The sequence below is a fragment of the Triticum aestivum genome, chromosome 1A, assembly GCF_018294505.1.
Source record: "Triticum aestivum cultivar Chinese Spring chromosome 1A, IWGSC CS RefSeq v2.1, whole genome shotgun sequence".
In the NCBI taxonomy this organism is placed as follows: Eukaryota; Viridiplantae; Streptophyta; class Magnoliopsida; order Poales; family Poaceae; genus Triticum; species Triticum aestivum.
Window position 1 is genome coordinate 39,108,047 of NC_057794.1, and position 22,516 is coordinate 39,130,562.

The 22,516-nt window shown below is 41.3% G+C and overlaps 1 protein-coding gene across 1 annotated transcript; it reads left to right on the forward strand.

Annotated features, from left to right (window-relative positions):
• The first annotated feature begins 10,650 nt into the window (after positions 1-10,650).
• On the forward strand, positions 10,651-11,618 carry LOC123085351 (uncharacterized). The gene is made up of 3 exons (XM_044507007.1): positions 10,651-10,900; positions 11,015-11,049; positions 11,262-11,618. The coding sequence occupies exons 1-3, from the start codon at positions 10,747-10,749 to the stop codon at positions 11,403-11,405; spliced, it is 333 nt and encodes a 110-aa protein (XP_044362942.1). The 5' UTR covers positions 10,651-10,746; the 3' UTR covers positions 11,406-11,618.
• The last annotated feature ends 10,898 nt before the right edge of the window (positions 11,619-22,516 follow it).

A 22,516-nucleotide genomic window follows, 5' to 3' on the forward strand; every position in this document is an offset into this window, starting at 1 on the left:
CTCACGTGATGATCGGACATGGTTTAGTTGATTTGGATCACGTAATCACTTAGATGATTAGAGGGATGTCTATCTAAGTGGGAGTTCTTTAAGTAATATGATTAACTGAACCTAAATTTATCATGAACTTAGTACCTGATAGTATCTTGCTTGTTTATGTATGATTGTAGATAAATGGCCCATGCTGTTGTTCCGTTGAATTTTAATGCGTTCCTTGAGAAAGCAAAGTTGAAAGATGATGGTAGCAATTACACGGACTGGGTCCGTAACTTGAGGATTATCCTCATTGCTGCACAGAAGAATTACATCCTGGAAGCACCGCTGGGTGCCAGGCCTGCTGCTGGAGCAACACCAGATGTTGTGAACGTCTGGCAGAGCAAAGCTGATGACTACTCGATAGTTCAGTGTGCCATGCTTTACGGCTTAGAACCGGGACTTCAACGACGTTTTGAACGTCATGGAGCATATGAGATGTTTCAGGAGTTGAAGTTAATATTTCAAGCAAATGCCCGGATTGAGAGATATGAAGTCTCCAATAAGTTTTATAGCTGCAAAATGGAGGAGAACAGTTCTGTCAGTGAGCATATACTCAAAATGTCTGGGTATAATAATCACTTGATTCAAATGGGAGTTAATCTTCCAGATGATTGCGTCATTGACAGAATTCTCCAATCACTGCCACCAAGCTACAAGAGCTTCGTGATGAACTATAATATGCAAGGGATGAATAAGACTATTCCCGAGCTCTTCGCAATGCTGAAAGCTGCGGAGGTAGAAATCAAAAAGGAGCATCAAGTGTTGATGGTCAACAAGACCACTAGTTTCAAGAAAAAGGGCAAAGGGAAGAAGAAGGGAACTTCAAGAAGAACAGCAAGCAAGTTGCTGCTCAAGAGAAGAAACCCAAGTCTGGACCTAAGCCTGAAACTGAGTGCTTCTACTGCAAGCAGACTGGTCACTGGAAGCGGAACTGCCCCAAGTATTTGGCGGATAAGAAGGATGGCAAGGTGAACAAAGGTATATGTGATATACATGTTATTGATGTGTACCTTACTAATGCTCGCAGTAGCACCTGGGTATTTGATACTGGTTCTGTTGCTAATATTTGCAACTCGAAACAGGGACTACGGATTAAGCGAAGATTGGCTAAGGACGAGGTGACGATGCGCGTGGGAAACGGTTCCAAAGTCGATGTGATCGCGGTCGGCACGCTACCTCTACATCTACCTTCGGGATTAATATTAGACCTAAATAATTGTTATTTGGTGCCAGCGTTAAGCATGAACATTATATCTGGATCTTGTTTGATGCGAGACGGTTATTCATTTAAATCAGAGAATAATGGTTGTTCTATTTATATGAGTAATATCTTTTATGGTCATGCACCCCTGAAGAGTGGTCTATTCTTATTGAATCTCGATAGTAGTAACACACATATTCATAATGTTGAAACCAAAAGATGCAGAGTTGATAATGATAGTGCAACTTATTTGTGGCACTGCCGTTTAGGTCATATCGGTGTAAAGCGCATGAAGAAACTCCATACTGATGGACTTTTGGAACCACTTGATTATGAATCACTTGGTACTTGCGAACCGTGCCTCATGGGCAAGATGACTAAAACGCCGTTCTCCGGTACTATGGAGAGAGCAACAGATTTGTTGGAAATCATACATACAGATGTATGTGGTCCGATGAATATTGAGGCTCGTGGTGGATATCGTTATTTTCTCACCTTCACAGATGATTTAAGCAGATATGGGTATATCTACTTAATGAAACATAAGTCTGAAACATTTGAAAAGTTCAAAGAATTTCAGAGTGAAGTTGAAAATCATCGTAACAAGAAAATAAAGTTTCTACGATCTGATCGTGGAGGAGAATATTTGAGTTACGAGTTTGGTGTACATTTGAAACAATGCGGAATAGTTTCGCAACTCACGCCACCCGGAGCACCACAGCATAATGGTGTGTCCGAACGTTGTAATCGTACTTTACTAGATATGGTGCGATCTATGATGTCTCTTACTGATTTACCGCTATCATTTTGGGGTTATGCTTTGGAGACGCATTCACGTTAAATAGGGCACCATCAAAATCCGTTGAGACGATGCCTTATGAACTATGGTTTGGCAAGAAACCAAAGTTGTCGTTTCTGAAAGTTTGGGGTTGCAATGCTTATGTGAAAAAACTTCAACCTGATAAGCTCGAACCCAAATCGGAGAAATGTGTCTTCATAGGATATCCAAAGGAGACTATTGGATACACCTTCTATCACAGATCCGAAGGCAAGACTTTTGTTGCTAAGTTCGGAAAGAAGGAGTTTCTCTCGAAAGAAGTGAGTGGGAGGAAAGTAGAACTTGACGAGGTAACTGTACCTGCTCCCTTATTGGAAAGTAGTGCATCACAGTAAACTGTTTCTGTGACACCTACACCAATTAGTGAGGAAGCTAATGATAATGATCATGAAACTTCAGAACAAGATACTACTGAACCTCGTAGATCAACCAGAGTGAGATCCGCACCAGAGTGGTACGGTAATCCTGTTCTAGAAGTCATGCTACTAGATCATGATGAACCTACGAACTATGAAGAAGCGATGGTGAGCCCAGATTCCGCAAAATGGCTTGAAGCCATGAAATCTAAGATGGGATCCATGTATGAGAACAAAGTATGGACTTTGGTTGACTTGCCCAATGATCGGCAAGCAATTGAGAATAAATGGATCTTCAAGAAGAAGACTGACGCCGACGGTAATATTACTATCTACAAAGCTCGACTTGTCGCAAAAGGGTTTCGGCAAGTTCAAGGGATTGACTACGATGAGACCTTCTCACCTGTAGCGATGCTTAAGTCTGTCCGAATCATGTTAGCAATTGCCAGATTTTATGATTATGAAATTTGGCAGATGGATGTCAAAACTGCATTCCTGAATGGATTTCTGGAAGAAGAGTTGTATATGATGCAACCGGAAGGTTTTGTCGATCCAAAGGGAGCTAACAAAGTGTGCAAGCTCCAGCGATCCATTTATGGACTGGTGCAAGCCTCTCGGAGTTGGAATAAACGCTTTGATAGTGTGATCAAAGCATTTGGTTTTATACAGACTTTTGGAGAAGCCTGTATTTACAAGAAAGTGAGTGGGAGCTCTGTAGCATTTCTGATATTATATGTGGATGACATATTACTGATTGGAAATGATATAGAATTTCTGGATAGCATAAAGGGATACTTGAATAAGAGTTTTTCAATGAAAGACCTCGGTGAAGCTGCTTACATATTAGGCATAAAGATCTATAGAGATAGATCAAGACGTTTAATTGGACTTTCACAAAGCACATACCTTGACAAGATTTTGAAGAAGTTCAAAATGGATCAAGCAAAGAAAGGGTTCTTGCCTGTGTTACAAGGTGTGAAGTTGAGTCGGACTCAATGCCCGACCACTGCAGAAGATAGAGAGAAGATGAAAGATGTTCCCTATGCTTCAGCCATAGGCTCTATCATGTATGCAATGCTGTGTACCAGACCTGATGTGTGCCTTGCTATAAGTCTAGCAGGGAGGTACCAAAGTAATCCAGGAGTGGATCACTGGACAGCGGTCAAGAACATCCTGAAGTACCTGAAAAGGACTAAGGATATGTTTCTCGTATATGGAGGTGACAAAGAGCTCATCGTAAACGGTTACGTTGATGCAAGCTTTGACACTGATCCGGACGATTCTAAATCGCAAACCGGATACGTGTTTACATTAAACGGTGGAGCTGTCAGTTGGTGCAGTTCTAAATAGAGCGTCGTGGCGGGATCTACGTGTGAAGCGGAATACATAGCTGCTTCGGAAGCAGCGAATGAAGGAGTCTGGATGAAGGAGTTCATATCCGATCTAGGTGTCATACCTAGTGCATCGGGTCCAATGAAAATCTTTTGTGACAATACTGGTGCAATTGCCTTGGCGAAGGAATCCAGATTTCACAAGAGAACCAAGCACATCAAGAGACGCTTCAATTCCATCCGGGATCTAGTCCAGGTGGGAGACATAGAGATTTGCAAGATACATACGGATCTGAATGTTGCAGACCCGTTGACTAAGCCTCTTCCACGAGCAAAACATGATCAGCACCAAGGCTCCATGGGTGTTAGAATCATTACTATGTAATCTAGATTATTGACTCTAGTGCAAGTGGGAGACTGAAGGAAATATGCCCTAGAGGCAATAATAAAGTTATTATTTATTTCCTTATATCATGATAAAAGTTTATTATTCATGCTAGAATTGTATTAACCGGAAACATAATACATGTGTGAATACATAGACAAACAGAGTGTCACTAGTATGCCTCTACTTGACTAGCTTGTTAATCAAAGATGGTTATGTTTCCTAACCATGGACAAAGAGTTGTTATTTGATTAACGGGATCACATCATTAGTTGAATGATCTGATTGACATGACCCATTCCATTAGCTTAGCACCCGATCGTTTAGTATGTTGCTATTGCTTTCTTCATGACTTATACATGTTCCTATGACTATGAGATTATGCAACTCCCGTTTGCCAGAGGAACACTTTGTGTGCTACCAAACGTCACAACGTAACTGGGTGATTATAAAGGAGCTCTACAGGTGTCTCCAAAGGTATATGTTGGGTTGGCGTATTTCGAGATTAGGATTTGTCACTTCGATTGTCGGAGAGGTATCTCTGGGCCCTCTCGGTAATGCACATCACTTAAGCCTTGCAAGCATTGCAACTAATGAGTTAGTTACGGGATGATGTATTACAAAACGAGTAAAGAGACTTGCCGGTAACGAGATTGAACCAGGTATAGGATACCGACGATCGAATCTCGGGCAAGTAACATACCGATGACAAAGGGAACAACGTATGTTGTTATGCGGTCTGACCGATAAAAGATCTTCGTAGAATGTGTAGGAGCCAATATGAGCATCCAGGTTCCGCTATTGGTTATTGACCGTAGACGTGTCTCGGTCATGTCTACATTGTTCTCGAACCCGTAGGGTCCGTACGCTTAAGGTTACGATGACAGTTATATTATGAGTTTATGCATTTTGATGTACCGAAGGTTGTTCGGAGTCCCGGATGTGATCATGGACATGACGAGGAGTCTCGAAGTGGTTGAGACGTAAAGATTGATATATTGGAAGCCTATGTTTGGAGACCGGAAGTGTTCCGGGTGAAATCGGGATTTTACTGGAGTACCGGGAGGTTACCGGAACCCCCGAGGAGGTATATGGGCCTTAGTGGGCCTTAGTGGAAGAGAGGAGAGGTGGCCAGAGATGGGCCGCGCGCCCCTCCCCCCCTTGGTCCAAATTGGACAAGGAGAGGGGGCCGGCCCCCCTTCCTCCTCTCTCTCCTCTCCCCCCTCCACGAATCCTATTCCAACTAGGAAAGGGGGGAGTCCTACTCCCAGAAGGAGTAGGACTCCTCCTGGCGAGCCACACCTTGGCCGGCCGGCCCCCCTCCCTTGAACCTTTATATACAGAGGCAGGGGCACCCCTATAGACACAAGTTGATCCACGTGATCATATTCTTAGCCGTGTGCGGTGCCCCCTTCCACCATAGTCCTCGATAATATTGTAGCAGTGCTTAGGCGAAACCCTGCGACGGTAGTACATCAAGATCGTCACCACGCCGTCGTGCTGACGGAACTCTTCCCCGACACTTTGCTGGATCGTAGTCCGGGAATCGTCATCGAGCTGAACGTGTGCTAGAACTCGGGGGTGCCGTAGTTTCGGTGCTTGATCGGTCGGGCCGTGGAGATGTACGACTACATCAACCAAACGCTTCCATTGTCGATCTACAAGGGTACGTAGATCATACTCTCCCCTCTCGTTGCTATGCATCACCATGATCTTGCGTGAGCGTAGGAAAATTTTGAAATTACTACGAAACCCAACATTAAGGTCATGGTGGAAGAAACCACAGATATATTGTTAGCAGGGAAAAATCAAAAATCCGTAGGTTCCTGGAAAAGAGTGGTGATTAAGTTGTTGTTTAGAGATTTACTACCTGAATATCAAAGATCACTAATTATGGCAAGACAAACAAAGTCTGGCAGTTGGATGATGAGGTGATTTTAGATATCTTGCCAAGGTGGGCACCAAGGAGCTCTCCAAAGAGAAATGTTTTACCTCGGTGAGTTGGAAGAAAGAGTGTCCTTTGAGCATAGGGAGTAACTTAAGTATGGAGGTCCAGAAAGTAGATTTTGGGAATTTAGAACTAGCAGCCCAAAGAGAGGAGTCAGCAAAATAATTAGACTTGAGGATGAGGTAGAGGTGGTAGGTGGGAGAGGCAGCAATTCTCTAGGGAGTAGAAAGAACGAGACCCTGATTAATGGCCTTGATATTTCTAATACCCAACCCCTCACCCTCCCGCTTGGAAGGGCAAATGTCTTTTCACACTCTAAAATAAAGGCTGTTGGATGAGCTATCCTTTTTAATTCCCGTCCACCAAAAAATCCTGATCATAGCGGTTAGTTTAGCGATAAATTTCTTTGCTAATAAAATGGTAGACATGCAATAAATTTCTTTGCTATCTAACTAGTTCCAGCCTAGCAGCATGCGAGCGCATGTTGGCTTTGTAAGAGGGCAACTTAGCCATAAATTTATCAAGTACAAAATTGTAAGGAGTGGTTCTATTTTTTGCCAGAAGAATGAGTGGGTGACCTAGGTGAGTGAAATCACTGTTCATAGCTGGAACTAGGAAAATGGACATTGGCGCTGAAAAGGATAGCAGATTTGTTCCATTTTTGGGTTTGACCTGACTTAGCACAAATGTGTTGGAGAATGTGTGCCATCTCGGATGCTTCCTGATGAGTTGCTTGTCCACAAATCAGAAGGTCATTTGCAAAAAGCAAAGAGTGTACAGGTGGACAATTTAGTCCAAGCACGATGCCCAGTGGCGAAGCTAGCAGAGAATGGCAGGGGGAGGGGGGGGGGAGGCGGGGGCTAATAACTATTTTTTTAAATCTTAGCCCCTACAAAAAATTCTTCGGTGTTTTGTCTAATCATAGGGGGGCCATAGCCTCCCCCCCGAAATGCACATAGCTCCGGCATTGACGATACCCTCCAAGTTTTTAGCTGTCATAGCATCATTGAGAGACAAAGAAAGCTCATTAATAGTCAGCACAAAAAGATAGGAGGATAATGGACAACCCTGCCTGATACCTTTGCTACTCCCGAATCTTCAAAGTTTGCCCATTAATGATAACATAAGACAAGAGAATACATGCATTGATAGATCAAAATAACAAAATAACCATGTGGCCATTTGCGTGTGAGAGAAGAGACAATGAAATTCCATTCTGAACGACGGATAGCTTTTGCAATGTCAAATTTTAGCATAAAACCATGATACTTCCATGATCTAATTGCAAAAGAATGGGTAATTTCCTGAGTGATAATAATGTTATCACTAACACGTTAGCCCTCTATGAAAGCTTGTTGAGACAGGTGAATGTAATCCGAAAAGTGAGGCTTGAACCTATTTGCAAGAATTTTAGCAATGGTCTAATAAGTTGGCACCACTTGGTCGATGGTAAATCATTTGACATCCAACGCAACACGTACTACACGTGACTCAACACTTATTATGTTGATGCCCTTTTCCTTCTGAGAGATGTTCCCCCTTTTGATGTGGTATGTAATTGGTATTACGACCTTATTCAAAGGGAAGGATATTGATAGCAAAAGCAAGTGGTCGCAAAAAGTGTCGACTATTTTGGTTCGTATGAGAATCTTGTTGTTGTACGTGTGTACCCCATAACCAAGTGTGTTTGAATGTTCTGGAATTTAGTAGAATTTTCAACCCCCGTTTCGAAAGATAGTAGTTGGTTGGAATGCAACTAGAACCAAGCGGTCCAAGGTCCGATGGTACATGAAGAGCGGCATGAAGGAAGATGTCGGTAGTAGCTACACCTTCCAGGGGGAATGTATCTAGTGCACCAACATCGAGCGCCGGATGCCGTAACACATTTTAAAATGTTTGAAAAAAAATCTAGCATATTGACACAACATCAATCTAAGTTGTCACAAAATTTAATACTAAAATTCTAAACATTGACTGAGATACAAAAATGATAAAATTGACATTAATGTGATAATAGGCCAACTCTAAAACCCAACTTACATTATGTACTATTCAATTTTGAATTTGTCCTTTATGTGAAATAATATGTCATGCGCCCGGGCACTATGTCTCGCCCGTAGAAATTTCTGATACCGTATCGGTTCCTATTAGGAATTGCCTACGGGCGAGTGACTATCGTGCCGCTCCATTAGCGCATGTCGCTTCCTGCCGCCCATGTCACTTTAGGTTCGCTCAGCTCCATTTCTTTTCCTTTTTGGTTTTCTTTATTTTTTCTTTGTTTTGTTTTTTTCACGTGTTTTCATCATTATTTTGTTTTTTTCCTTCATTATAATTTGGTTTCTTCATTTTTTCACCGGTATTCTTTGCCTTTTATTTTGTTTCTTTGTTATACTTTGGTTTTCTTTGTTTCTTTCTTGGTTTTTTACTTATGTTATTTTGTCGAGTTTATTTTTAAAAACAGTTTACTTTTTCTCAATACTCAATGTACATTTTTTAGCGCATACATGAAACATTTTTTTGATACACGTTGGAGAATTTTCAAATTCTTCATGTATATTTAATAAAAATGCATGGTTTGAACAATTTTTGTGAATAGAAGGTAATATTTCAAAATACACATCACACACTTTCATAATGGCGATAAACATTTTTCTAAACTAAGTAAATATTTTTTCCTGTATATAATTTTTTATCAAAATTTCACAGACATTTTTTGGAAACACGTGAATATTTCTTCAAAATATCATGTACACTTTTTAAATGGAAATAATCATTTATTTACCTACACGAACAATTTTTGGTATTGCATAAGTATTTTTTTAAATGTCCCAAACGTTTTTTAAAAACTTGGTATTTTTTAATTGTACGAATTGTTTTTTACATTACACAAAAAAATTAGGAACACATTTTTAAATACACGAACATATATTTTTGAACGCGGGGGCATTTCTAAAAATGGCACGAACATTTTTTAATGCTAAGAAACATATTTTACATTACACAACCATTTGCTTACATTTTACACATTAAAAAAATAATTTACATACTTTTTTAGATGTTAGAATGTTTTTTTATTGCCACATACACTTCTTTGAAAAGTTGTCAATTTGTTTTAAAGTGAGAAGTCCATATTACAACCTCTAACTACGACAAAGTTTAAAACACAACCATAAACTATGAAACCGTCTTGTTCACAACCCTCAACTTTCAAGACCCGACAAATAATAACTATGGACTAGATTTCTGATCGTTTTTGACTGGTTTTGACTAGATGGTTTCCCAGCACAGGGTTGTAAACAGACAGTTTTGTAGTTCAGGATTGTATTTTAGACTTTCAATGTATTCGATGTTGTAATATGGACTTGTCTTTTTTTTTAAAAACTACGCTAACAAAAAACTTATACTATGTTAACACTTTTTTTCAAATTCATGGTTTTAATTTTTAAAGTAAGTTTATGTTTTTGAAATATATGCATTTAAAACATTAAAAAAATTAAAATTTGAGTGACATCAGGATGATGTCAGTATGACAACCCTCGTCCCATACTGGACCAGCCCACCACCTGCTCATTGTAGCATGCTCGGAGCCTCGCAGGCAAGGCGGACATTTGTCTCGCTATAAGCGAGACATAGACCCCCCCCCTCCCCTGCGCGTACTCTATTACTAGTGGGATGTCTTTTTCTGTTTGCTTCTTGATGAAAACATAATGACGTGCAAATCCTATATACCTAAGAGAGTGATCTCCCGCTACTTCTAATTATCATGACATGCATACTTCCACATCATCAAAATTGTCATAGCCGTTAAATTTACTATCAAGATTGCCTAGCATCCATCTGATCTACACACGAGAATTCTCTATGGTGCAACATGCACTAGTGGATTCTAAATGGGTTTTTAATCACACTAGATTTAATTATGACACAACCCACTACTTATTTTTTCTAGACGTGCAACCATGTCACGTCAACATATCATGCATATAAGTTATAAGTTACATTTTTTGTGTTAGCATATCCGTGCAGCACTGTCACATCATCAGTTCATGCATGCAATTCATCAGTTGTTTTCTTTGGAATGACACTTTTAAATGTAATCTAATTTCTTTTCTCTTTTATACATGTTTTTGTTATATGCTTTATATTTTTTAATGTTTTAAATTGTATATCAAGAAAAATACTCTTTCGTTTTATTTTTATTAATTTTAGTTGTTTATCTAGCATCCAATTATGCATTTAACCAAATTATCACAACAACGTGCGGGGTATCGTCTACTTAACGGTGGACATACATCACGAGTTCTGCACACTGACTCGGAAGCCACAGTGCAGTTTGTTTATGCAGCCCCGGCCTCTACTTTCCATGGTGCTCCCAACCAAGCCCAAGTGGTTCTCCTTGTCATCCGCTCTAGCGCGGTAGACAACCAATATATGGTTCCACTAACGCCTAATCTGTTCCTTCCTTTTGATTGCCTTGGGACATTAGCAGCGCACTAGCACGCACTTGCGCATGCACGCTCAAAAGACATGGAGACAAAATTAAGCGGCCGTTATACCATCCACCTCTCGATCGCTTTCCGTTATTCTAAGGAGAATTTCGGACGAGACGATCAGGCCAATATCCAGGCCAGCTATCTATATAAACCATGTTATGTACTGCTCGGATGCTTCAGTCAGCGCTCGAGGGAACTCGGGACTAGAGCTAGAGGGAGCTGAGAGGAAGAAGGGGAAAATGGGCTCCAGTAGGGTTGGTACAGTTTCCCTTGTTCTTCTACTGCTCATCGTCGTTTCGGTTTGCGCCGCAGGTCGGTTGTTTCCCCTGTTCCCAACCTTTTGATTTTTCTGTGCCATAGAAAGTATTTGTCTTCTGTTTGGAGCTAAACTTTTAACTTGGAGATCTTCTGTTGTGGTCTTTGTAGGAGGCAGGGGGCTGGCCGAAGAAAAGATTCAGAAGGTATGCCCATCTACTCGATTATCCATCCATTCAGGCCCTGTACAATACTTGTTTGAGAACTAGATGATTTGTTTGAACTTTGAACTACAAGTTGACAATATAAACTGAATATAATTCGAGGTTCCATATTGAGAAGTTTAAATTTCTATGTATTTGGAGCTATCTTTATCACGAAATAATGTCTTATATTGCTCTCATCTCGCCAAATTCAGGAACATCACAACGCTGTGCACAAGGAGGGAACGACAGCTCCAGGCAGCCATCCAAGGAACCTCATGGTGAAGACGAACGACTACGGCCGCTACGACCCGACTCCAGCGTTCTCCAGGCCTCGCTTCAAGCCTATACCTCACTGATGGACATGACTGCTGCTCTGCTCCTGCACAGAGTCATATATATTTTTAAACTAATTAACAACATATGGTTGTTGTTTCTGCAAGGTATGCGAACCACTGGTTCGGGCACTGGTTTTCCTAAGTTTGTAACTGATATAAGAGTAAGGGTTGTACTGTATGCCGAATATATTTATAGTAATGAAATATGCCAAAAAAATATGTTTAGAAACTCCATTCAGCGATGAATTACAATCGTATACATTTAGTCGCATATAACACATGTTTCACTGGTAAAATTGACGACCTAAATACATGTGCCACTACTGGAATCGCCGCCTTTGCCGAGTTCCAGAGGCTTTTGTACTCGGCGAATAAATGGTGTAGACGGAACGGAGCAAACATCAAATGCTTTCCAAAGGCTTTTGTATCTGGCAAATAAATGGTGTAGACGGAACAGAGCAAACATCAGGTTCTTTCCAGAGGCTTTTGTACTCAGCAAATAAGGGCTCCTTTTATTCAAGCGATTTGTATAGGAATTTTGAAGGATTGTAATCCTTAGAATTTTTTTTATGTTGATTGTTTGATTCATAGGATTGAATTCTATAGAATTTTCTCGTAAAGATTTATTTGTACTACTTTCCTTAAGATTTTTAGCATTCATTCAAATCTCTTTGTAAGAATCCTTTATTTTTTCAATGATGCCATCAAACAACCCAAAATCATATAGGATTGAGATGACCATAGAATTCTAATCCTATGTTTTTCTATTCCCGTGTTTTTAAAATCCCACGAATCAAAGAGAATGGTGTAGACAGAATTGAGCAAACATCAAGTGCTTTCCAGAGGCTTTTGTACATGGCTTATGGTGCAAACGGAGCAAACATCAAGGACACCACGTGTCACAGAGGCTTTGTGAGTGCTGCACTTGGCAAAGGTTCAATGCTTTACCGAGTGTTAAATGCGGCAATCTATTGAGCTGATTTAAAAAAACATCACCATCACTGCCATGTACTGCCGATGCGCAGGTGCCGCAGACCACAGAGGGGACATGCATAACAGGGAAAAAGAGAACAATTAATGTACAAAAAAGAAACAAGAGAAAGGAGAACAAAACGGAAAAATAAAAACAAATGTTTGTTGTGTCTCCAATCAAAAGACACTCGGCAAAGAGAAATGACAAGAAAATTTAAAAGAAAAAAGAAATATTTGACAGTGCAAAAAAGGAACTCAGCAAAGATTTCTTTGCCTAGTTCAATAAAAAGGGTACTCGGAAAAGGTGGTGTTTGTCTAGTTCTCTGATAAAATACACTTGGCAAACACTTAGAACTGGGTGAATCCCAGATTCCAGTAGTGTGCCCACCTTACAGAGCTGGATAGAGGCGGTCTCAACGGTCCGTGTTGGTTCGGAAATCGGAATCTACCACTAGTAGGATTAAAACGTAACATAGATCTTTAACCTAGCTCGAATCATTCACGAAACATGCATAGATCTTCAATCCGACTCAGATCATTAACGAAACACAATGAACACGCGAGGCAGGATGGGCGAAGGAGGACTCTTCTGACGATCTTAATGGTGTGGGAAGGAATCAACTTTATATGTTGGTCCAACACATCCTCCACAAGTAGGGTGAGACTAAACTTCCATATCCTTTTTGTCATGCATGAACGGGCCATAAGAGCCTAGTGTATCCTAGGAATTATTGTAAAAGATAATTGGAGTAGGCCCCATAATTCCAATACACCCTCATTCATATATAAATGATGTTACATACGTACATACGTTGGTAGATTTTATAGAAATTTATAGATTTTCAATACCTTGAATCATTATAGTTTGTATTTACATTGTTTTTTAATACCAAAGGCTATGTAATAAAATATATTTAAGTCAAACTATCCTTATGAGGCCATCCATACTAATACGAAAATTATGCACCGGTCATTGGGAAAACCGATGTCATCTTCCTCCTGAACTCGCCGCCAAGAGCACCACGCAAGCGAAGCTTGATGCCACTTCTAGATCTTCGAAACACTATTGAAGTGGGAGGCCAACTTCCACCATTGGAGTGGGAGGCCAACTGCGACGAGGCCTCTCCTCCTTGGCCATCCTCTCGGGCTGGTGCCTTTGGAAGCACCGCAACCGATGCCTGTTCGACGGCGATCGACCCTCCATCAGCTACATCGTCCACGCCGTCCAGGAGGAGGCCCGGCTTTGGGCACGCGCCAGCGCCACAGGGTTAACGCACATCATACCCGAGACGTAGCCCCATGTAGACCATGGAGGCGCACCCACAAAACTCAATCATGCCATCCTTGTGTAGGCGATTGATCTCTGGCACCACTTCTGTACGCTACTTGTAACATAAACTCTGCACTTCCGTTCCATCTATCAATGAAATGATATGCAAGCCTTTTGCGTATTCGCGAAAAAGAAACACCATTGGAGTCGGGAAACGTTCTTGACACAACGGTCGGTGGTTGTAGCTCAGGGATGTCTGCGACAGTGATCTCGAAATAGATTGTCGTCCCGGAGAAGAAGGCGACCAAATAGATTTGGTGAGACGACGTAATATAACAAGATTTCTGACGACGCCGAAGTGGACCGAATTCGCCAATCAAAGGACGACATTGTCCACTTCTTGCCGAAAGATACTACCTTCAAAGAGCACGTACATAGCATGAAGACACAAATAGATCCACCACTTGTTGCTAAGACCACTGCTATTCAATGATACTACCTTCAAAAAGCAATGACCATACGATCCCCTACCCTTCCCAACCTTGCCCATAAGATCACTGATGTTCAATACTACATTCGAAGATACTGCCTTCAAAAAGAAACGACCATACTATCCCCTACCCTCCTCAACCTTGTCAATAAGACCACTGTTGATGAGGTGGACCAGGAGTCAGAAATGAATTATTCTTGATCCACACAGCGTTGCCATCGCCACTACCACACCGACACTGGGGGGGGGGGGACCCTAATTCTACGAGACCTAATTATAGCACCACAACGCATATCCAAGGTTCCCAGCCCCTCCCGCCGCCGGAGCATCAAGCGAAGGAGGAGGGGACTCGTGTCCTCGTCGCCAGAGAGCAGTGGAGTAGTGGCAGCTAGGGTTTCTGGAAAGTGAGTCGGCTTGTTTTTGCAGGATAGTTCATGGCATTTACACGTTCACTGATGTTTTTTGACCATCAGTCCTTGTAGGCATATGTTAGTAAATAAAAACATCATGGTAATATTGTTCTATCTATTGAAGCTTTTCTCTGATTGTGTATATTTTGTATATATAAGTAGTGAAAATTATAACACTGATACTGCATACTGTCTGTTTATTATTTGGACATTCCGTTTAACAAACGCTTTGCTAATGCTCATTAGTCGATGGTTGGAGGGTCAATTTCATGTAGAGATCCTTGCAAGAATGACATGAATTTATAAATGTCGGGGACACTTTTCTAGCATTGGATAAATAAATCATTTTTTGAACTATCACTGGGAGAGGGTCCCCACCTGAATGCATTATGCAAAGCATTGTCATGGAAGTTGTTACAAGGGTGTGCTAGAGCGTGAGGCTAGGCATTGTTGCCAAGACACAGTGGCAACCTTTTGCGTAGGCTTAGGGAATCTAAAACACCAAAGAGTAAAACAAGAGACAATGCTCCTTATGGTTACAAGGGGGTGTGAAGATCGTTTCGAAAGGTGACAACATTTCACAAGTCCCAAAGCTACCATAGGATGGACATAGCAACATCCAACCATAGCTGATTGTCAAGGCTTGGAGGTGGTTTGGACATCCCAAATGTCTGAGATGGAGGGGGGGGGGGCTAGAGTCAGACCAAGTCACAACCAGAGCTGAGCAACATGCGGGAAGGACGGGAAGATGTGGGTAGTCATCCCAAGGTACTTGGCATCTGGGATGTCGCTTCAGTCGGAGAAGTTTTTGTTGAAGATGTTGGCCTTGGAGTTTAGACAATTCTTCAGGCATAGCCAACCGAGAGAGGAGCTCATATGCGCTCTTGGAGGTGAACTTTATGCACCCGCTGAGGCACCTGTTCTCGTTGGCGTCAGAGTGAGCAAAGTCTTGCAACAAAAACAACAAAAGGCAATTGTGGTAAAGCGATTTGGTAGTTAGACAACAAATCATCCAACAAAATTTGGGAGACAAGAATTGTGGTGTGGGTAGAGTGGGAGTAGAGGTTGGGGAAGGCTTGAGCCAAAGGTTTGGAGTGAATCCAAGTGTCATTCCAAAAGAAGGTGGGCCTTCCATTCTTGTAAGGATAAAAGAGAGAGAATGTAGAGCTGGAAGCTAAGGATTAACAATTTTCCGCAGAAACTACTGGTTAGAATTTTTGTTGGAAATAGCAAGGGAGTAATGAGAGTGGTACCACCACACCCAAGGAATATTTGGAAACTACAATAATTTGGACTCGAATTTCATTAGGAAGCAATTTTTTGAGTAACTTTTTAATGCCTAGAACACCATTTTTTAAAGTTTGCAAACATTTTTCCAAGCAATAAGACATTGCGCCCCATGCAATAATCCTTAGCCAGCAAGAATAAAGCCCTCTTAGTCGTGTCTAGCTATTTTTGAAAAACAAATTAGGCTGGCGGATAACAGGCATGAAGTACATAGTGTGTGAGCGTCGAGGGAGGAAGAAATAGAGGTTAGCATGACACCCCTAAAGAGAAAGCGGGCCACTCAACAGAAAAGGTACTTTAGATAGCTTTGGACAATCGTTTGGAAGGCGGGGAGGGGAGATTAGTGGGGAATAGAGGGAAACTAAGGTAGATTTGGGGAAAGAGCGCATTGGACAATCGTATGGGGAGGATATTTTGGTGAAAAGGGAGGGCGGTAAGTGCATAGGGAGGAAGGTAGTTTTGTGCAAGTTAATGGGCAGACTCATGGCATCAACGAGAATGCCCTTAAGGATGGATGTTGCGTCAGAGTCGGTGCAAGCATTAGTTAACATGTCACATGCATGTTGTAGAAAAGCATGAGTGAGGGACTGGTCGATGGAGTGGTTGAAAGTGCAGTTATCTCTAAATGGTATTTTGGTGTGATGACAATGTGGTTAGTGAAACTAATGATGGTTGTCAAGGTTTATCTCATGAAAATTGTGGGACCAAGGTTTTACTAGCGATTCAAATATATACAAATCCAATTCCACATAATTTGAGAAAGCTGTGGAGTGTGGAGATGAAAAGCTATGCAAGATACACACGGAACTAAATGTGTCGAATGCGTTGACAAAGTCTCTACCACAAGAAAAACATGAGCAACATAGTGAAGGAAATATGCCCTAGAGGCAACAATAAAGTTGTTATTTATATTTCCTTATATCATGATAAATGTTTATTATTCATGCTAGAATTGTATTAACCGGAAACTTAGTACATGTGTGAATACATAGACAAACAAAGTGTCCCTAGTATGCCTCTACTAGACTAGCTCGTTAATCAAAGATAGTTAAGTTTCCTAGCCATGGACATGTATTGTCATTTGATGAATGAGATCACATCATTAGAGAATGATGTGGTGGACAAGACCCATCCGCAGCTTAGCATAATGATCGTTCAGTTTTATTGCTACTGCTTTCTTCATGACTTATACATGTTCCTCTGACTATGAGATTATGCAACTCCCGAATACTGGAGGAACACCTTGTGTGCCATCAAACGTCACAACATAACTGGGTGATTATAAAGATGCTCTATAGGTGTCTCCAATGGTATTTGTTGAGTTGGCATAGATCGAGATTAGGATTTGTCACTCCGTCTATCGGAGAGGTATCTCTAGGCCCTCTCGGTAATGCACATCACTATAAGCCTTGCAAGCAATGTCACTAATGAGTTAGTTGCGGGATGATGCATTACGGAACGAGCAAAGAGACTTGCCGGTAACAAGATTGAACTAGGTATTGAGATACCGATGATCGAATTTCGGGCAAGTAACTTACCGATGACAAAGGGAACAACGTATGTTGTTATGCGATTTGACCGATAAAGATCTTCATAGAATATGTAGGAAGCAATATGAGCATCCAGGTTCCTCTATTGGTTATTGACTGGAGATGAGTCTCGGTCATGTCTACATAGTTCTCGAACCCGTAGGGTCCGCACGCTTAACATTCTGTGACGATTTGTATTATGAGTTATGTGATTTGATGACCGAAGTTTGTTCGGTGTCCCGGATGAGATCGGGGACATGACGAGGAGTCTCAAAATGGCCGAGACATAAAGATCTATATATTGGAAGGCTATATTCGGACATCGGAAAGGTTCCGAGTGATTCGGGTATTTTCGGAGTACCGGAGAGTTACGGGAATTCGTATTGGGCCTTAATGGGCCATACGGGAAAGGAGAGAAAGGCCTCAAGTGTGGCCGCGCCCCTTCCCCATGAACTGATCCAAATTGGACTAGGGAAAGGGGGCGCCCCTTCCTTCCTTCTCCTTCGCCCTTCCATTTTTCCTATTCCATGTGGGAGGTGGAATCCTACTAGGACTAGGGAGTCCTAGTAGGACTCCACACTTGGGGCGCGCCCTATGAGGGCTGGCCTCCTCGTCCCTCCATCCTTTATATACGTGGCCAGGGGACACCCCATAGACACACAAGTTGATCATTGATCTCTTAGCCATGTGTGGTGCCCCCCTCCACCATAATCCATCTCGGTCATATCGTAGCGGTGCTTAGGCGAAGCCCTGTTCTGGTAGCATCATCATCACCGTCATCACACTGTCGTGCTGACGAAGCTGTCCCTCGGCAGTCTGCTGGATCATGAGTTCTTGGGACGTCACCGAGCCGAACGTGTGCAGATCACGGAGGTGCCGTACTTTCGGTATTAGGATCGGTCGATCGTGAAGACGTACGACTACATCAACCGCATTGTCATAACGCTTCCACTTACGGTCTACGAGGGTACGTGGACAACACTCTTCCCCTCTCGTTGCTATGCATCACCATGATCTTGCGTGTGCGTAGGAATTTTTTTGAAATTAATACGTTCCCCAACAGTGGCATCCGAGCCAGGTTTATGCGTAGATGTTATATGCACGAGTAGAACACAAAGGAGTTGTGGGCGTGGGTATATACATGTTGCTTGCCGTCACTAGTTAATTCTTGATTCAGCAGTATTGTTGGATGAAGCGGCCCAGACCGACATTACGCGTACGCTTACGCGAGACTGGTTCTACCGACGCACCTCGCACACATGTGGCTAATGGGTGTCTGTTTCTCCAACTTCAGTTGAATCGGATTCAATGAACAGGGTTCTTTCTGAAGATCAAAAAGCAATCACTATACCGCGTTGTGGTTTTTGATGCGTAGGTAAGAACGGTTCTTGCTCAGCCCGTAGCAGCCACGTAAAACTTGCAACAACAAAGTAGAGGACGTCTAACTTATTTTTTGCAGGGCTTGTTGTGATGTGATATGATCATGACGTGATGAGATATATGTTGTTGTATGAGATGATCATGTTTTTTTGAAGTTATCGGCAATTGGTAGAAGCCTTATGGTTGTCTCTTTATTGCATAAGATGCAAGCGCCGAATAATTTCTTTACTTTATCGCTATTGCGATAGCAATAGTTGCAAGAGCAATAGTTGGTGAGACGACCATGTGATGACACGTTGATAGAGATCAAAATGATGGATATCATGGTGTCATGCCGGTGACGATGGAGATCATGACGGTACTTTGGAGATGGAGATCAAAGGCGCAAGATGATCATGGCCATATCATGTCACATATTTTGATTACATGTGATGTTTATCCTTTATGCATCTTATTTTGCTTAGTTCGACGGTAGCATTATAAGATGATCTCTCACTAAATTTCAAGGTACAAGTGTTCTCCCTGAGTATGCACCGTTGCGAAAGTTCGTCGTGCCGAGACACCACGTGATGATCGGGTGTGATAAGCTCTACGTTCACATACAATGGGTGCAAGCCAATTTTGCACACACAGAATACTTGAGTTAAACTTGACAAGCCTAGCATATGCATATATGGCTTCGGAACACTGGAGACAAAAAGGTCGAGCGTGAATCATATAGTAGATATGATCAACATAGTGATGTTCACCATTGAAAACTACTCCATCTCACATGATGATCGGGCATGGTTTAGTTGATTTGGATCACATGATCATTTAGATGACTAGAGGGATATCTATCTAAGTGGGAGTTCTTAAGTAATCTGATTAATTGAGCTTTAATTTATAATGAACTTAGTCCTGATAGGGTTTGCATATCTATGTTCTAGATCAATTGCTCGCGTATAGCTTCCCCATTTTATTCATGATATGTTCCTAGAGAAAACTATGTTGAAAGATGTTAGTAGCAATGATGCGGACTAGCTTCGTGATCTGAGGATTATCCTCATTGCTGCACAGAAAAATTATGTCCTTAATTCACCGCTAGGTGACAAACCTTTTGCAGGAGCATATGCAGACGTTATGAATGTTTGGTAATGTTCGGCATGATGACTGCTTGATAGTTTAGTGCACCATGCTTTATGGCTTTGAACCGGGACTTCAAAAATGTTTTGAACGCCATGGAAGATATAAGATGTTCTAAGAGTTGAAATTGGTATTTCATACTCATGCCCGTGTCGAGAGGTATGAGACCTCTGACAAGTACTTTGCCTACAAGATGGAGGAGAATAGCTCAACCAGTGAGTATGTGCTCAGATTGTCTGGGTGCTACAATTGCTTGAATCAAGTGGGAGTTAATCTTCTAGATAAGATAGTAATTCATAAAGTTCTCTAGTCACTATCACCAAGTTACTAGAACTTAGTGATGAACTATAATATGCAAGGGATGACGAAAACGATTCCCGAGCTCTTCACGATGCTGAAATCGACGAAGGTAGAAATCAAGAAAAGCATCAAATATTGATGGTTGACAAGACCACTAGTTTCAAGAAAAGGGAAAAGGGATAGAAAGGGAACTTCAATAAGAATTACAAGCAAGTTGTCACTCCCGTGAAGAAGCCAAAAGGTAGACCCAAGCCTGAAACTGAGTGCTTCTACTGCAAAGGAAATGGTCACTTGAAGTGGAACTACCATAGATACTTGGCGGATAAGAAGGATGGCATAGTGAACAAAGGTATATTGGATATACATGTTATTGATGTGTACTTTACTAGTGTTTATAGCAACCTCTCGGCATTTGATACTGCTTCAGTTGCTAAGAGTAGTAACTCGAAACAGAAGTTGCAAAATGAACAGAAACTAGTTAAGGGTGAAGTGACGATGTGTGTTGGAAGTAGTTCCAAGATTGATATGATAATCATCACACACTCCCTTTACCTTCGGGATTAGTGTTTAACCTAAAATAAATGTTATTTGGTGTTTGCGTTGAGCATAAATATGATTGGATCATGTTTATTGCAATACGGTTATTCATTTAAGTGAAAGAATAATTATTGTTCTATTTACATGAATAAAACCTTCTATGGTCATACACTCTATATAAATGGTTTATTGAATCTCGATCGTAGTAATACACATATTCATAATATTGAAGCCAAAAGATGCAAAGTTAATAATGATAGTGCAACTTATATGTGGCACTGCCGTTTATGTCATATTGGTGTAAAGCGCATGAAGAAACTCCATGCTGATGGACTTTTGAAATCACTTGATTATGAATCACTTGATGCTTGCGAACCATGCCTCATAGGCAAGATGACTAAGACTCCGTTCTCCGGAACAATGGAGCGAACTGACTTATCGGAAATAATATATACTGATGTATGCGATCCGATAAGTTTCGAGGCTCGCGGCGGGTATCGTTATTTTCTGACCTTCACAGATGATTTGAGCAGATATGGGTATATCTACTTAATGAAACATAAGTCTTAAATATTTGAAAAGTTCAAAGAATTTCAGAGTGAAATGGAAAATTATCGTAACAAGAAAATAAAGTTTCTACGATCTGATCGCGGAGGCGAATATTTGAGTTATGAGTTTGGTCCTCATCTGAAACAATGTGGAATAGTTTCACAATTCACGCCACCTGGAACACCATAGCATAATGGTGTGTCCGAACATTGTAATCGTACTTTATTGGATATGGTGCGATCTATGGTTTCTCTTACCGATTTAGCACTATCATTTTGGGGTTATGCATTAGAGACAGCTTCATTCACGTTAAATAGGGCAACATCTAAATCCATTGAGATGACAATGTATGAACTATGGTTTAGCAAGAAACCAAAGCTGTCATTTCTTAAACTTGGGGTTGTGATGCTTATGTGAAAAAGTTTCAAACTGATAAGCTCAAACCCAAATCGGAGTAGTGCGTCTTCATAGGATACCCAAAAGAAACTGTTGGGTACACCTTCTATCACAGATCCGAAGGCAAGATATTTTGTTGCTAAGAATGGATCCTTTCTAGAGAAGGAGTATCTATCGAAAGAAGTGAGTGGGAGGAAAGTAGAACTTGATGAGGTAATTGTACCTTCTCCCAAATTGGAAAGTAGTTCATCACAGAAATCAGTTCCAGTGATTCCTACACCAATTAGTGAGGAATCTAATGATGATGATCATGAAACTTCAGATCAAGTTACTACCAAACCTCGTACGTCAACCAGAGTACGGTCCGCACGAGAGTGGTATGGTAATCCTGTTCTGGAAGTCATGTTACTAGACCATGACGAACCTACGAACTATGAGGAAGCGATGATGAGCCCAGATTCTGCAAAATGGCTTGAGGCCATGAAATCTGAGATGGGATCCATGTATGAGAACAAAGTATGGACTTTGATTGACTTGCCCAATGATCGGTGAGTCATTGAGAATAAATGGATATTCAAGAGGAAGACAGACGCTGATAGTAGTGTTACTATCTACAAAGCTCGAATTGTCGCAAAAAATGTTTTCGACAAAGTTCAAGGTGTTAACTACGATGAAATTTTCTCACTCGTATCGATGCTTAAAAGTCTGTCTGAATCATGTTAGCAGTTGCCGCATTTTATGAAATCTGGCAAATGGATGTCAAAACTGCATTCCTTAATGGATTTCTTAAAGAAGAGTTGTATATGATGCAACCAGAAGGTTTTGTCGATCCTAAAGGTGCTAACAAAGTGAGCAAGCTCCAGCGATCCATCTATGGACTGGTGCAA

Excerpts from the sequence above, each read along its gene's own strand:
- LOC123085351 (XM_044507007.1), top strand. The coding sequence starts at position 10,747 with ATGTACTGCTCGGATGCTTCAGTCAGCGCTCGAGGGAACTCGGGACTA. Across the intron at positions 10,901-11,014 it reads CGTTTCGGTTTGCGCCGCAG|GAGGCAGGGGGCTGGCCGAA; the intron begins GTCGGTTGTTTC and ends TGGTCTTTGTAG. Across the intron at positions 11,050-11,261 it reads CCGAAGAAAAGATTCAGAAG|GAACATCACAACGCTGTGCA; the intron begins GTATGCCCATCT and ends CGCCAAATTCAG.